The 15,751-nt window shown below is 35.0% G+C and overlaps 1 protein-coding gene and 1 long non-coding RNA gene across 3 annotated transcripts; one reads left to right on the forward strand and one right to left on the reverse strand.

The window, feature by feature from the left end:
- The first annotated feature begins 5,407 nt into the window (after positions 1-5,407).
- LOC104895152 (alcohol dehydrogenase 2) lies at positions 5,408-9,906 on the forward strand. Of its 2 annotated transcripts, XM_048643587.2 has the most exons (10): positions 5,408-5,498; positions 5,532-5,570; positions 7,421-7,557; positions 7,653-7,699; positions 7,965-8,290; positions 8,382-8,464; positions 8,559-8,634; positions 8,756-8,913; positions 9,005-9,166; positions 9,622-9,906. In XM_048643587.2, the coding sequence occupies exons 2-10, from the start codon at positions 5,534-5,536 to the stop codon at positions 9,736-9,738; spliced, it is 1,143 nt and encodes a 380-aa protein (XP_048499544.1). In that variant the 5' UTR covers positions 5,408-5,498; positions 5,532-5,533; the 3' UTR covers positions 9,739-9,906. The 2 variants fall into 2 exon arrangements, with proteins under 2 accessions (XP_048499544.1, XP_010679888.1); XM_010681586.4 differs by having other exon boundaries at positions 5,409-5,570.
- Positions 9,907-10,203: 297 nt separating this feature from the next.
- LOC130590849 (uncharacterized) lies at positions 10,204-11,447 on the reverse strand. Its single transcript, XR_008968600.1, has 2 exons — positions 10,868-11,447; positions 10,204-10,765 (listed from the first exon to the last, which is right to left on the reverse strand). It is a non-coding gene; the product is annotated as an uncharacterized LOC130590849 (long non-coding RNA).
- Positions 11,448-15,751: the final 4,304 nt, after the last annotated feature.

Genomic DNA, 15,751 nt, shown 5'->3' on the forward strand with positions numbered 1-15,751 from the left:
TAAATTTCGTGAGTCCATTTTGGGAAAATGGTGCTATTGCTACACAAGGAGTTGTTGATATTCTATCAGATGGGCAGGCACCTGCCCCATTGGAGAAATAGCTGACATGTATTATATGGTTTATTTTAGGGTGCTGTTTGTTTACAGATAAGAGTGGATCGAGGTTGAGACCATTTGACATTGTTGAGGTCAGGTGTCCATATATCGTTCACACATTCTCCTGGGGGTCGGCTACACTTGCGTACTTGTATCATCAGTTGGGTGAGGCTAGTAAGACCTCTACAGTCGGGATCAGCGGTTTTTACTCCATGCACGGATTAATGAGTACTTTCCGTACTTTAGGCCACTCGCCAAGTTCATTACTGGTGAGGAGGCTCCACGAGCGCAAAGTTGGAGTATGTACCCATAGCAGAGGTCTCATTACCATCTTTGATCTATCAGGAGACAGGTAGACACACTGACATCAGAGGATGTAAGTGATTATTTATGTACTATTATTAGGAGTTTTTTCTATACTTGCATTTCATTAAATAAAATCACTTATTTGTAAAAAATTTGCAGGTGGATTGACAGCCTTATGGTCATTATTTTGATTAGATCACCGTCCGAAGAACATTATACAGGGGTACCATTCGATAACGGGGAGTTATCGAGCCCTATATGCCTGATCAATGTTTGCGACAGTTAGGCGTTGTGCAAATTATTGCTCCAGAGTCTGCATCTAGGCCAAGCAAGAGAAAGTATTCGATGAAATCTTCTATTATCCATTATTAATAGGGTTGGTTCTTGTTCCCAATAGGTAATTATTATTGTGATTATATTAATATTATGTTTATTATTTTTATTATATTAATATTATGTTTATTATTATTGTTACTATATTAATATTATGTTATTTTGATCGTTATTATGTTAATATTATATTAATATTATGTTAATTTTTATCGTTAATATCATTATTATTAAATTTTATTTTGTCTACAACAGGTAATTGTGTAAACATTGAGATGTTTGAGAAGGGTTCAGAATCGGTGGTTTGCGCCACTAACTACTTGTCTTGGTATCAACGGCATTCACATCCATATTTGTTGAATGATGGATGTAGTAGTGCTCGACCCATACCAGATCGTACAACAACCGAGCAGATAAATATATTTCAATGGATTCGACATTTGGACCAATCTATCGAAATTAATATTGACGACCCACTATTTTATTATGCGACAGTGGATGAATAGGTAGATAAATGCTACTCGTTCATTCATGCAACATCGGGACGAATATGAATGGGATGACGCAAAAGATGCATGCGGTAATGTTGGATAGCTCATTGAGGATTGGAACAAAGTGTTACACAAGAAGAATGAAGAGAACGTGTAGTAGATTATATTTATGTTAAAACACTTTTAGCTATTACTAGCGGATTTTAATTATGTTGAAAATTTTTCACTATCTATTTTAACTTATTTTATCCATGCTTTTTTATTCATGAGTAATTCCATAATCAAGAATATACACATAAAAAGAGGCATTAGTGTTAATGCGATTTTTTTTGTTCTTTTTCCTTCTTCTCTTTATTTAATTAGTTTTAATGCGATTTTTTTTTCTTTTTCCTTCATTCTTCTCTTTATTCAATTAATTCTATTGCAATTTTTTTTGTTCTTTTTAGGGTTAAATGTACACAATCAATTCATAAATTAACACAATCAGTTTACAAAATTAGCACATTGAATACCATAAGTTCATAAGTACAACTAGCAATAGGTAAAACTAAGAAGTAGTTGTTGGAGTCGTTGAGGTATCTGAATCCCAATGTTTGGTCCTTGCTGAATGATGACTTGTCGAAGGACGAACAACTGTAGAAGCAGACTGAAACCAGCATGGAGGAATCATAGGGATCGGATGTCCTTGGTGAAGTTGAAGTCGGATAAAATGCTTGTAAGTCCCTAGATAAGCTATGGCCAACTCCCTTTGTGGTAGGGCGTTCAGGCCCCCAACATCAAGTGGAAAAATTGTAGCTGACATATCAATACGACCGTTAAGAGCGAAAAAAAAAGATCGTGCCTCTGTAGTGGTTCGCGATGGGGTACAAGTCTACAATGGCCTCCATTTAATGTTCCTCCCCACAACCTACCTCATTGAGGTCCCGACCATATACCCAATGAAATTGAGCACCATTTTGATGCAACTCACTCACTACAGATCGACGTACAATGTCCCAATTTTTTTGACTAGAATACAAAGCATCTGTTGCGCATCGAAAACCACAATTACTATCGACAATTACATCATGTCAGCCTTCTATGTTTTCTTGGATGGCTAATGGAAGTTTATGAAAGTATGAAAAAAATTTCATATCTAATCCCAACCCTACAAAGTTATTATAAATCAATTTAATTAAATGTGTACAATGATACGAAACAAACAATTAAAGTATATAAATAAATATATTATTACCAAGGGATAATGACATGTTGGTCGACCCAGATGATTTGCCACGACCCTTAGAAGATCCAGAAGATTTGTCCATAACGTGATCCCACCCACTTTTTTTCCCATCGCATACCCTTCTTCAACTTTTCACGGCCTTTACTCGTTAGGTTTACTTGATGCTCCTCGAAGGAACAATGTTCGGGGTGGAGCTCTGAATGGATTAGCCGAGAAACATACCTCATGACCGCGGGATCCGATCCCTAGCATGTACCTCAGTGATAAATTTCTGGAAGAACTGATGATCCTGATCGCACTCCAATAGTATCTATGTCGTATCTACCCCTTCACCAATGACTAGTCTCCACCAAAATGGATCAACCTCATGCTTGTATAGGAAATACTCTGCTTGCAAGGAGAAAAAGGTATGGCAAGCATGGAATACCATGCGCAGTCTCAACAACACATCCACATTTATTCCAGTCCCAATTCAGCTCAACTATTCTTGCACGCGCTCTTTGAATTATCTTCAAACAATACTGAGAACAAACACCATTTAATGCGGTCTATGGTGGCGGATCAAATCCAGTCCCATGAGTCCGGCGCAACGCTTCCAAGGTGTTTTTTTAATCTCTGCCAACTGCCCATCAACAAAATCATCAACTTGCATGAACAGTGTGTCAATTGTTTCAGTTGGAGTAGCAATCCACGCTTTCAAGGCCGGATGAGAACTCTCGACTCTTTCTACGTTGCTGCAAAAATCTCATCTTGGCAGGGAATTTGTTGTTTGTTATATTACCAAACTTCTCTTTATGCACAAGCCAAGTCGAGTTTATGTAGGTAGGAAAATCAATGGATGTGTTTTTCCCAACTACACCTCACTCCTCCATCATGTTGGCTACATTTATATCATATTCCTCCTCGATTTTGGATTTCATCACCCTAGCCCAACTTCCTCGCCCTAACCGAACTCCCATCTTGCTTTTCCCACCACCCTTCTTTGTGATCCATGCCTCCACATCATGATTGATATGCTACGTACAAAGTACATGAGCAGAGTTGGGAAAAACCTCCGAGAGATATTTTACCAAAGCCAGATCTCGATCGGTTACAATGGCATTCGGAGACACACTCATGCCAATGAGGTTTTTCAACCTCTCCAACATCCAACGATAGCTCTCAGCATCCTCATGCTGCAACAATGCCCATGCAATAAGAAAATTGTTGTTGTTAGGTGTCACTCCAACAATCTCCACCAAAGGATACACGTACTTGTTTGTCTTGTACGTTGCATCAATGTGGATTACGTGCGGATATGTACGCACTAAATTCACGGACGTCGGGTTTGCAATGAATGTATGTGTCACCCTACCCATCTCGTTCGAATGGAGCCAGATTAGATAATTGTTTTGAACAACATGATGAAGAAACTACCAAGCTGCATTTATGCCTTCTGATCTAGCCCTTCTCAATACATCTATACAATTGTATATTTGCCACATGTTAGGCTTCAAAGTCGGAAATGCACATGTGATGACTTTGATGATGTGTCGTGGTTTCACATGGGATGAAGTTAGTTCTCCAACCTGACTTGTTGATGGCCCTCTGGGTATAACATCATTTGGTGGTTATGAAACCCATGTTCAACCTTAGTCTCGACTACCCAATATGCGTAATCCTTTTGGGACAAGAAACAACCTATATTCACAACCACGTGTTTTTCTCTTGGTTTTTCTTCTGATTGTCGTGCTGAAATCACGAGCTCCTTCTTCTTGCCACGATGACAATCCAAAAGCTGATACTTCTTTTTATGACTATTGATTGTCAAAAAAACAAAACCTAAGATCAACGGCAATGTCCCTACACTACTCCGACAACATGCAGTATCACGACTTTGAAATTATGGACTATTGTCGAAATACAGGTTATAATTAATCACATTACCAACAGGCTCCTGAACAAACAAATCATCGTTATTACAAGAAAAAATCATCAATTAATCTTATTTCACACATTAGTTTAACCAAATTAATCTTATTTAAATCTTTTTACTATTTAGTACCTAATTGAAAGGCAATTTTACCTATAATCTAAAATAAATTTTTAAAAGTTTAATATCAACATAATCAATAATATTATAAATTTTAATATAGAAAATACGTATGCATGGGCTTAACGTGTGGCCTGCACGTTTGTCCCATGGACGGCCAGACGTTGTGTCCATGTGGCAAACATTTGGCTCAGACGTTATCCTAATGGACACAACGTCTATTCCCATGGACACAACGTCCTGGCCAGACGTTGTGTCCATGGGACAAACGTGCATGCCACACGTTAGACCCATAGAATTCGTTAAAAAAAACGATTTACCTCGTCGGAAAACATAGTTGTCGTCGGTAATGATCGTCGATGATGATGGTGTTGGGTTATAGGTAGCGATTGGTGGTTAGTGATTTTAGGTGGTGGTGGAGAGAGATATTTGTAAACTGGTAAAATGTTAAAAGTGAAAATTTGAAATTCTAAAGTCAAGTAAAATGGTAAAAGCCACAAAAGGTATAATAGTATATTTACATGATAGATAGGACGATTTTAAGCAATTTCAGGACCACGAATAGGAGTTTAATAAATAAATAAATAAATAAACTCTTCTTTGACTTTTCTGATTTTCTTGGCATTTCTGCTAGTGTGCATCTATGCTAGTACACCTTTTTGGCTTTTTCTAGACTAATTGGCGACTGTTTAGCAGTATTTTAAAAACCAGAAATGGTTTTCAAATAAAAGGAGGGCCTCCTGTTTCATTCATTACAATTACTAACGAACTAGGAGTATTAATTTTTTAAAGTGTCTCGTTTAGAAGTGTGAAACAAATCAGTTTCAGGTGTAAACTTTTTAGCACACAGAACAAAGTAACAAAACTCATTTTTTTTATGGAAAAATAGTCCACCCACATTCGCTATATATACCCACATATTGACCCATTAAGTATTAACACATCATTACAAGCATCTCAAAAACAACTTCATATTTAGAGCACAAAATTTCTCAAAGTTTTTCTTACAATTACAATTATTTTGGTCCTAAGAAAATGACACTAAATCAGAAGATGTTGGACACTGCTGGGCAAGTTATCCGCTGCAAAGGTATGATTAGAGTATTACATTGATTGATCATTTATGGATTTAGAATAGAGATAGTATATGTTTTGATATAAATATATTACAATATTAGGTAATTAGTTACTTTCTTTAGTAAAGTGTAATTATTAACTAGTGGTTCACTTGAGCTAAAAAGTTATCTATATATGAAAATGGTGTCTTTTTTTTACTATTCATGTTAATATTAAATATCTATATCTACATCTAAATCTATAATATATTATTAAAACACATGAACAAACATTATACACCACATATATCACCCTTGACACCCTACCTCATTAGATCACATGCATGGTGATGCTTTGTCTTCGATATAGCATTCATATGCCAACCAAAGATTTGCTTAGAAAATTATTAAAAAAATGCATAAAATATCTCAAACCGATGAGGCGATGACCTCTTACCTTGTATTATTATGATCTTAACACTAAACTATGTTGTGTGCTTATGGCAATATGTCAATCTTAAGCTATACATATTTCTTTATTTTATTGAATTGCCTTGAACATCATCCAAACTAAACGACTAGTTTAAAATAAAATATCCAATAAAAAACTTATATATTGACCTAGTGTTAATTCATATGGTTTATGAAAAAAAAATGTTATTATATTAAAAATATATATATAAGATGAGTAGATATAGATTGTAAAGTTTGACTATGTGAAAGAAAAGCTCTTATTTCATAAAGTGAAACATGGGCGGTTCTTGGCCCATGCAGTATAGGCGACAGAGTAGGGCCCCAAAAATAAAGGGGTCCCGAAATATATTAGAGTATGTATTAAATGTTTGAAAGAAAAACAAAAGGAAAGCATTTCGATCAATGGTAAAGTGGTAAGGGATGGGGCAAAGGGGCGTGGGTTCGATTCTAGTTAGGATTAGTTTTTTTTTACTTTTTGCTGTTTTAATTATGACTGCTGACTCATCACCTACTCACATTAATTTTTCTTTGGTTGATTCAAATCTCATTCCACATTTCCATTACATGCTTTCTCTCTCTTCCTAACTCTCTCTCATTAATTTCTACTTTATACTCCTATATTTTTTTATTGCAATTTTCAAATAAAATTTACTCTATTTATATTTAAATATTTGTTTGTTTATAATTATTTGAAATGTTGAGAGTGTATTTATATCTATTTAAATGGACTTGTTATGATGGCAATTGAGAGCGATATTCTGGAGGATATTGATGTACAATGTGTTGTTAGTGATTTTGCTTTTGAATGTGCAAAAAAGAGTAACACTTTTTTTCAAGTAGATCTATTTAGATTATTTTAATATGATGTAATTATATATATTATTTTCAATGTAGAAGTATTTTTTTAATTGAGAATCTAATATCTTTTATGAACTAAATATGAAAGACCCAATTTTAAAAGAGCGTATAGGGCCCCCGCTATGTTTGCCCCGCCCCTGAAGTGAAAATTGCATCATAATAAACAATGTAATAAAGAGGACTATATTAAAAAAACGGTCACTATGATATAGAGTAACGGTATAATGTAACTTACAATTTTAAAATGTTACTATATTGAAAATAAAGATCGCTATGTTAAATAAGTAGTTTTGGTCGACAATAATATTGTTGTGGACCAGGTCCACCATCCACGCAAGACTAACTCAAATATCATACAAAGTTAGTTTTATCAAAAGTAGGTATATGAACGTTATCTAAGACATTCACTTAAATGCTTATGACTTGTTTTACACAAATTAAATAGAATATTTCGCAACAAATGATATAAGTGAAAAGGAGAGATTGACATATATCGTGCTTGGTTAATTGTAATAACTCGAATATTAATAGTTTTGACGAATTATAAATGCAGCTGCTGTGGCATGGGAAGCAGGAAAACCCCTTGTAATAGAGGAAGTAGAGGTTGCACCTCCCCAAAAAATGGAGGTTCGAGTGAAGATCCTCTTCACCGCTCTTTGTCACACTGATGTTTACTTTTGGGAGGCCAAGGTACTCATATCTCATAGAAATACAGCAAAAATTTTCAGTATAATATTTTGCTGTGAAATATTTACCAGTTTTTCCTGTTACTATTATGTGTTCAGGGTCAAACACCAGTTTTCCCTCGTATTCTGGGTCATGAAGCAGGAGGGTACGTCATTCTTCCTTCCAAGATGATTTCTTACATTACCCAATTGAATAAATAATGAACCTCAGACCATCCACCACCATAAATAATTCCTTTGTTGGTCACAATATGACCAAAAATACTATGCAACTTGTTCATGATGGGGGTGAATTTTTTGTGTTTTTGATCCATGAACTATTTTTTTTTTTCCATGGTATTTTTCTGGCAATAATATTTAAGGGTAATCGTAGTAATTAATTTTTGTGATTTTATGCATTGTGGAATGTAGGATTGTTGAGAGTGTTGGAGAGGGAGTGACTGAAGTACAACCAGGTGATCATGTTCTCCCGGTCTTCACAGGCGAGTGCAAGGAATGTGCGCACTGCAAATCAGAAGAGAGTAACATGTGTGATCTCCTGAGGATAAACACTGACAGGGGTGTGATGCTTAATGACGGGAAATCGAGGTTTTCAATCAACGGCAAACCCATTTTTCATTTTGTTGGAACATCCACATTCAGTGAATACACAGTGGTTCATGTTGGTTGTCTGGCTAAGATCAACCCTGAAGCACCCCTAGACAAAGTATGCGTTCTGAGCTGCGGAATCTCTACAGGTTGTTTATATTACCCATTTCTATTACTTGATATAAGACAGTGAATATACACATTGGTTTTAATGAATGTTGGTTGAAATTCCTTTGACAGGTTTTGGTGCTACTGTGAATGTTGCTAAACCAAAGAAGGGACAGACAGTCGCTGTTTTTGGCCTAGGAGCTGTTGGCCTTGCTGTAAGCACATATTTTCAGGCATTGTGTGCTTATGAATTACGATTAAAACTTCGATATGCAGTTCACTAACATTCTTGATTGTTCATTTCTTTAGGCTGCAGAGGGTGCCAGAGTTTCTGGTGCATCAAGGATTATCGGTGTGGACTTGGTTTCCAGTAGGTTCGAAGCAGGTAAATGATAATATGCAACAGCAAATCATAATTGTTCTTCTATTAATCAAATATTTTTCTGTAGCGTGTAAGATTCACTGAGGCAGAGAGACTAATGAAGGTTGATACTCTTTGCGAACAGCGAAGAAGTTTGGTGTGACTGATTTCGTGAATCCTAAAGACCACAAAAGGCCAGTTCAAGAGGTAATTGCTGAGATGACCAATGGTGGAGTGGACCGAAGTGTTGAATGTACCGGAAATATCCAAGCCATGATTTCTGCTTTCGAATGTGTCCATGACGTATGTTCATAAATCGATACTCCATTAATTGCTTCAATATATCCCCTGTATATTCCTGATATTGGATTCTGACTAATTGTATCAATCACAGGGCTGGGGTGTAGCTGTTCTTGTTGGAGTACCCAACAAAGATGATGCTTTCAAGACCCACCCCGTAAACTTCCTAAATGAGAAGACACTCAAGGGAACTTTCTTCGGTAACTACAAGCCTCGTACAGATTTACCATCGGTCGTGGAATTGTATATGAAGAAGGTAATTTGTTTTTCTCCTGGTAATCTCGCTTTGGATTGCTTCTTAGGCTATGTTTAGTTCACCTGAAATTTTCTGATCTGAACTTATTTTTTTTAATTTGATCTAATCTGATCTGAAGTGATCTGATCTGATTACAAGATCTTATCTTTTAGATTTTTCTCAATATATAAGAAAAAATATAGTCATGTGGGTCTTGTTTGATTCGTTTCAATGAGTACTTTATTAATATTCAATTATTATAATTTTTACTAATATGTAATGAAAGATATTTAATAGTAAAATGATTTTAAAATATAAGCATGATCTGATCTGAACTTATTTTTCTGATCTGATCTGATGTGATTAAATCTGAAATAAGCAAAAATAAGGTGAATTGAACATAGCCTTAGTTAGTATTTCTCAGATAGATAAAGACCGTAAGTCTTTTTTTTTGTGACATGATTTGGGTATTGTAGGAGCTTGAGCTAGAGAAATTCATAACTCATGAAGTCTCCTTCAAGGACATCAATAAGGCCTTTGATTACATGTTGAAGGGGGAGAGTATCAGGTGCATTATCCGCATGGACGCGTAGACGGAAGATTAAGCTCTACCAGTCTACCTTCAACAGTACATTCTATCAAGATACAAAAGTGTTAATAGAGATGATAAAAGTGGAATTTCATAGTCTTGTAGTTGTATCTATTTCATTGTTGTATTAACGTAAATGTTGCTTATTTATTAGGACGAGTTTTTGTGTTTATACTTGTGTAGTTGTTTTCAATACATGCAAATTGTTTTCAATTGTACACTGTTGTCTGAATTGCACTGATAAAAAATCTGCAGCAGAAAAGTATTTGTGAATATGAAAAATAATGATTATTTGTCTGCTGAGTATCTTCAATTATTGGATTTTTTTAATATAGTCCTCCAAGGTTTTTTGAAATTCTACATTTAACCTTACCTTTTTTTAATTTTCCACATCGTGCCTTCAAACTTTTAAACAATGCACAAAATTATCGTCCATTATCTCACATTAGCTAACACTAGAGGCTAGAGCTATCGAATAGGTCTTATCGTGTCTATTTCGTATTTGTGTCATACATTAATCGTAGTTATCGTACCAACTTTCAAGAAGCTCGACACTTACCCAAGAGGTATGGGTTTGGAATGAACAAAACTCATACCTAGTATTTGTTTAACTTATTTCTAATTTTAAACCCATACCTCAAATCCATAAGGTATGGGGTTTACAAACCCATGGGGAGGTGGGTATGGCTCATACCTTACTTCTAGGTATCAAATAAAAGAAGATTTTTCATTCTTAAATGAAACCAAACAAAAGGTATTAAGTATCAAGTTCCAAACCCATACCACCTTGGTTTCATTCCTGATTCCAAACCCATACCATTATATGAACCAAACGGACTCTTAGTTAATCGTGTCGAATTGTCGAAAACTCTTGAGACTAACCCGACCCATATAGTTAATCGTGTCGAAACCCCTTTAACAGTAGCCTGACCCGTATCATTAAGCGGGTTATCCATCTATTCTTCTCTTCGCACCATCTGCTACGCCACGCACTCTCACTCTTCAAATGTCAACTTCCTCTTCACCAATTGCTGCAGATAGTGATTTGGAACCAAATGCGAAATTGCACATATATAAAAATACTACTATACATTAAAGATTTTGCCAAAAAGTGAAAAAAAATAGTAATATACCTGATTGATCTTTCAAAAGGCTCGATTTTTTGTTTCTCAACCACCATAGTCCTTTGCAATTGAATTGCAGATATGATGCTATGAGCCTATGATTACCTTCTTTTTGCTCCATGTGTTTCATTTTTTGGTTCAAGTGTGAGGGTCGAAGTCTTTGAGCAGGTCTAGCATTCGATTTCTAGGGGTTTGTTTTTCTTATTTGGTTTCTCAGAAGACGAACAGAGTGAGGATGACTGGATGAGAGATGGAAATAAAAGGGGTTGTGAAGAGTGTCAAGTTCTTAGAGCATGTACAGTAAAATGGGATAGTTTTAGGTTGATCTAAGAAATAGTAAAACTAGTTTTGGTTGATTTTATTATTGGGACAATTGGTCCTTTGATTTGGTTGGTCTGGAATTTCAAACCAACTTCACTTCGGATGGAGTGCACAGGAGGGGAATGACTAGGAGAGAAAATGACAAAAACATAAAGACTAGTTAAGAACAACCAACCCTTTTTTTTTTTCTTTTTTAAAGAACCAACTAATCCATTGGTGATGTTCTTAGGAGGGGAAATGGGGTGGAGGGCAAATAAATTAAAAGTAATTACAATGATGCAATTTAATGTCTGTCCAACTCTTGTTACTAATGACACGTTCGTAAGTCTGGAGATACAGTATAGAAAATTTAATAAGGATTTAAAAAAATATAGAGGTATAGATTCAGAAGATTAAGAAATAAGCATCTAACATATTAATACAACACAATTTGGATTTTAGTTGTGACATAATCTATATCTATATAATAAGTGTATTAAAAGGCGTACATAAATAAGAAATTGTGCCATATGACGCTTTTCATAAGGAGTTTTAGTTCATATAATTCATGTACAGAGGGGTAAATGTGGGTAAAATTATAAAAGTCTCAAAATATTTTATTTTGAAAATTTTACTTCATATTTGTAGAAATCACCCTTGTTTTCCACCCTTAATAAATTTGTCAATGATTTATCTTTAGATTTTCAACTTTTCATCTTTATTTTCTATAAATTAGGGCCCAATTTTTTGTTAGAACCGGGACCCCAAAATCTTCAAAACGGCTATGTCCATGTACAATAAAAAAATTTAGAAATTCATAGTATAGGGTTTGATCCCAAGACCTCTAGTACGTATACTAAAGTCTCAACCATGAGACTAAATTGTATGTAGTGTTATTATAATAAAGTATTATATTAATAAATAAAATTTTTTCTTACTCGGAGAATAACCCGAGTCCAATAACTAGTTACAAATTAAAATGTGATTTGATGAGTAGTAGATGTTTGACCACTAGTGTCTCTCACACAACATGAAAGTACAACTATGACACAATAGTGTCATAGACAGAATTTTACGTTAAGGGCATAGTAAGTCCACATAAATTCCTTGTAATTAAGGGCCATCAACCCTTCACCAAAAAGAAGTCCACATAATAAGTTTCTCTAAATCAAACTATATTCATTGCATTGCATTGAACTTGATTGACAAAACTTCAAAATTGACCAAAATGACTAGTCTTTTTTGTCATTAACAATTTGTCATATATAACAATCTTATCATATTGAAACTTTTTAAAATAAGATAAAGAAAAAAAAATATTAATGGACCCTTTTTCACGAGAAAAGTACTTAATATATTATTTACAGGAATAAAAAGTAATTATTACAAGGACAAATATCAAAGAAAAAACGGTTTTTTCACCAGGTACCCCTGTGGTTTTAAAAAATTCATGGGGTACCCCTAGTTTTAAAAAAATGCACCAGGTACCCCTAAGGTTTTAATAAAATTCACGAAATGCCCTTAATGACTAACGGTGTTAAGTTTCCGTTAGTCATTAACCCTAATTAACCCTTTAATCCTAATTAATCATCTAACCCTAACTCTTGAACCCTAATCCTAACCTCTTAATACCTCACCTTTACCTTTACCTCAACCATCCAACCACCCCTCCCCCACCCAAGCAACCCCCACCCTTCCCCCACCACCCCTGTCGAGTTCCCTCTCCCCACCCCCACCACCCCCGTCGAGTTCCCTCTCCCCACCCCCACCACCCCGTCGGATTCCCAATGGTGACCCACCACCGCCCCTGCTTGCCCCACTCCCGCCGCCAAATCGAAGCCCCCAGCCGTCGAACTGGAAAACACCACCTCCTTCTTCTTCATTTCTTTTTCTCTCTCCTTCTTCTTCATCGATTTTTTTTTATTTCAAAAACTTATTTCGAAAATGATTTCGAAAATGGTTTTCGAAAGTGATTTCAAAATTGGTTTTCGAAAATAGTTTCGAAAACCATTTTCGAAAATGTTTTCGAAAATCGTTTTCGAAAATAGTTTCAAAAATGGTTTTTCTTTTCAAAAATGATTTCCAAAATCCTTTTCGAAAATTATTTTTGAAAATGATTTTGAAAATGATTTTGAAATTGTTTTCTGAAATTGATTTTCGAAATCAGTTTTAGAGAGGGGTGGGGGTGGTGGTGGGGTGGGGTGAGGGTGTTGCTGCTAGGGGAGCAGTGATGCTGCCGGGGTGGGGTGGGGGTGGTTGCTGCTAGGGTAGCAGGGATGCTGCCAGGTGGGGGGCTGCCAGGTGGTGGTGGGGGTGGGGTGGGGGTGGGATGGGTGGTGGTTTTAGGGTTAGGTTAGGGTTTAGTTAGTTAATTAGGATTTAATTAGGGTTTATTTAGGGTTTAAATTAGGGTTAGAGATGTTAATTAACCCTAATGACTAACGGAAACTTGACACCGTTAGTCATTAAGCGCATTTCGTGCATTTTACTTAAATAATAAGGGTACTTGGTGCATTTTTTTAAAACTAGGGGTACCCCATGAATTTTTTAAAACCACAGGGGTACCTGGTGAAAAAACCCAAAGAAAAAATCAACTAAATCACCAACATTAAGTATCCAAATTATGGCTCCGTTAACTTTCCTATAAATGTGATTGATACCCCAACTTGTAAATGACTGTAACTGTATGTAGAGATCTTTAATAATATTGGTAATTTGTCATGGAGGACTCCATATTCCTATAACAGCATTGATGACAATCAGATTATTACTTTTGATAATAAGATATTGAACCGCTTCTTTGATTGCTATGAAAAATTCTAGATGGAGAGTTGTTGCTTCTGCTATGTATGTTCTTGTTATGCCCGGCTTGAGAGCACAAGCTTTGATGATGTCGCCAATAGAATTGTGTAAGATGACTCAACAGTTAGTCGAAAAAAACGAACTAACCCAGAGCACACACTTCGATGATGTCGCCAATATAGAATTGTGTAAGATGACTCAACAGTTAGATGAAGAAAAAACGAACTAACCCTTCGAAAGTTTAGTTTGTAAAATGGCGCAAGAAGAGATTTGCAGTCATGCTACAAGGAGGGGGGTTCCCTTAAGGAATATCTTGTTAAATGGAGAAAATCGAACATGATTCCAAGACAATGTCCAAGATATATTTCTGAACTTTCATACTTACAACTAATGATTATACAAAAAATTACCTCCTACATATAAAATAACTAAATATGTAAATCTCAAACATTGAAAAGTTTGAAATATGCAGAGTCCATGAACTCATTTTCTCTAACTTCTTTTAAAAGTAGGATCCACTACATTTCTTTTTCACATGTAGATATAAAAACTCTTTTCTATATAGAATAAACTCCAAGCATCAAGACAAACTTTACATTCTAAATGAAGAGTCCGGCTAGATGGCACAATGTTCGCGAGTGAACATTGTCTATATGGATGTATTTTTTCTTGGAAAATATTCTTAATTATTTTTTGTCAATTATGGATGTGCAAACATATATTTTGGATGTATAAAATAACTAATGGATGTAAGATGCAAAACCTATTATGGATGTGCAAATGTAGTTTTTGGATGTACAAAAGAAATCATGAATATGCAAATATAATTTTTGGATGTACAAAATTACATGGATGTACTAAAATACTTTTGGACTTATTGGATATACAAACTTAATTTTTGGATGTACAAAATATATTATGCATGTACAAAGATAGTTTTTAGATGTACAAGAAAACTAATGCATGAAGATATAAAAACCATTATGGATATCCTCATATAGTTTTTAAATGTACAAAACAAATCATTTTTATATACAAAAAAGATTCTAAATATGCAAATACAATTTACCAGAGAAACATAAAAAAAAAATTGTTGACTTAGCTAGACAAAGACAAAATGACGAAGGTTCACTTTTTTAGAGTTTTTTGCGGGGATATACCAGACTAAATTTTTTTGTGGGGATATACTAACCTAAATTTAACTTATGTTAAAAGGTACCAAAAATATTATTTTTGGTGAGAAAGTCAAATTTTCGGCATTTGACTTGCTTAATTACTCTTTATATAGTGCGTGATATTCAATTGCTTCGATTACATTTATTTTTTCTCCAACTTTATTTGTGGCTCACTCGCGAGTACCATGTCAAAGGCTGAAAATTTGATTTTCTCGTCGAAAATAGTATGTTAGTATAACAAAACTTAAATTTAAGTTGGTATATCCCAAAAAAAAAAATTCAGCGAAGTATGTCCCGCAAAATGTCAAATATCCTATTTGTATATCCCATAAAAAAAAACTACCGATTTTATGACCAAAGTAATAAAATAAAGAAAACCGTTACCTTAATATTTCATTAAAGCTAAATATAGTACACACGCTAGCCTATCATTTTCATAGATCTAAGATGATGAACAATGATACCATTAACTTTTGCTGAATGCTGACTGACCAATTAGCACAGTAGCTGGTGTTAAACCAAAACCAGGGGTGCTGCATTTCAAACCCAAAACCTATCTAAGTAGTATTGTAGACTTGTAGTAGTATCAAAATTAAAATGGTTTTCAATGCCAAAT

Source organism: Beta vulgaris, chromosome 1, assembly GCF_026745355.1.
Source record: "Beta vulgaris subsp. vulgaris cultivar EL10 chromosome 1, EL10.2, whole genome shotgun sequence".
Classification (NCBI taxonomy): Eukaryota; Viridiplantae; Streptophyta; class Magnoliopsida; order Caryophyllales; family Amaranthaceae; genus Beta; species Beta vulgaris.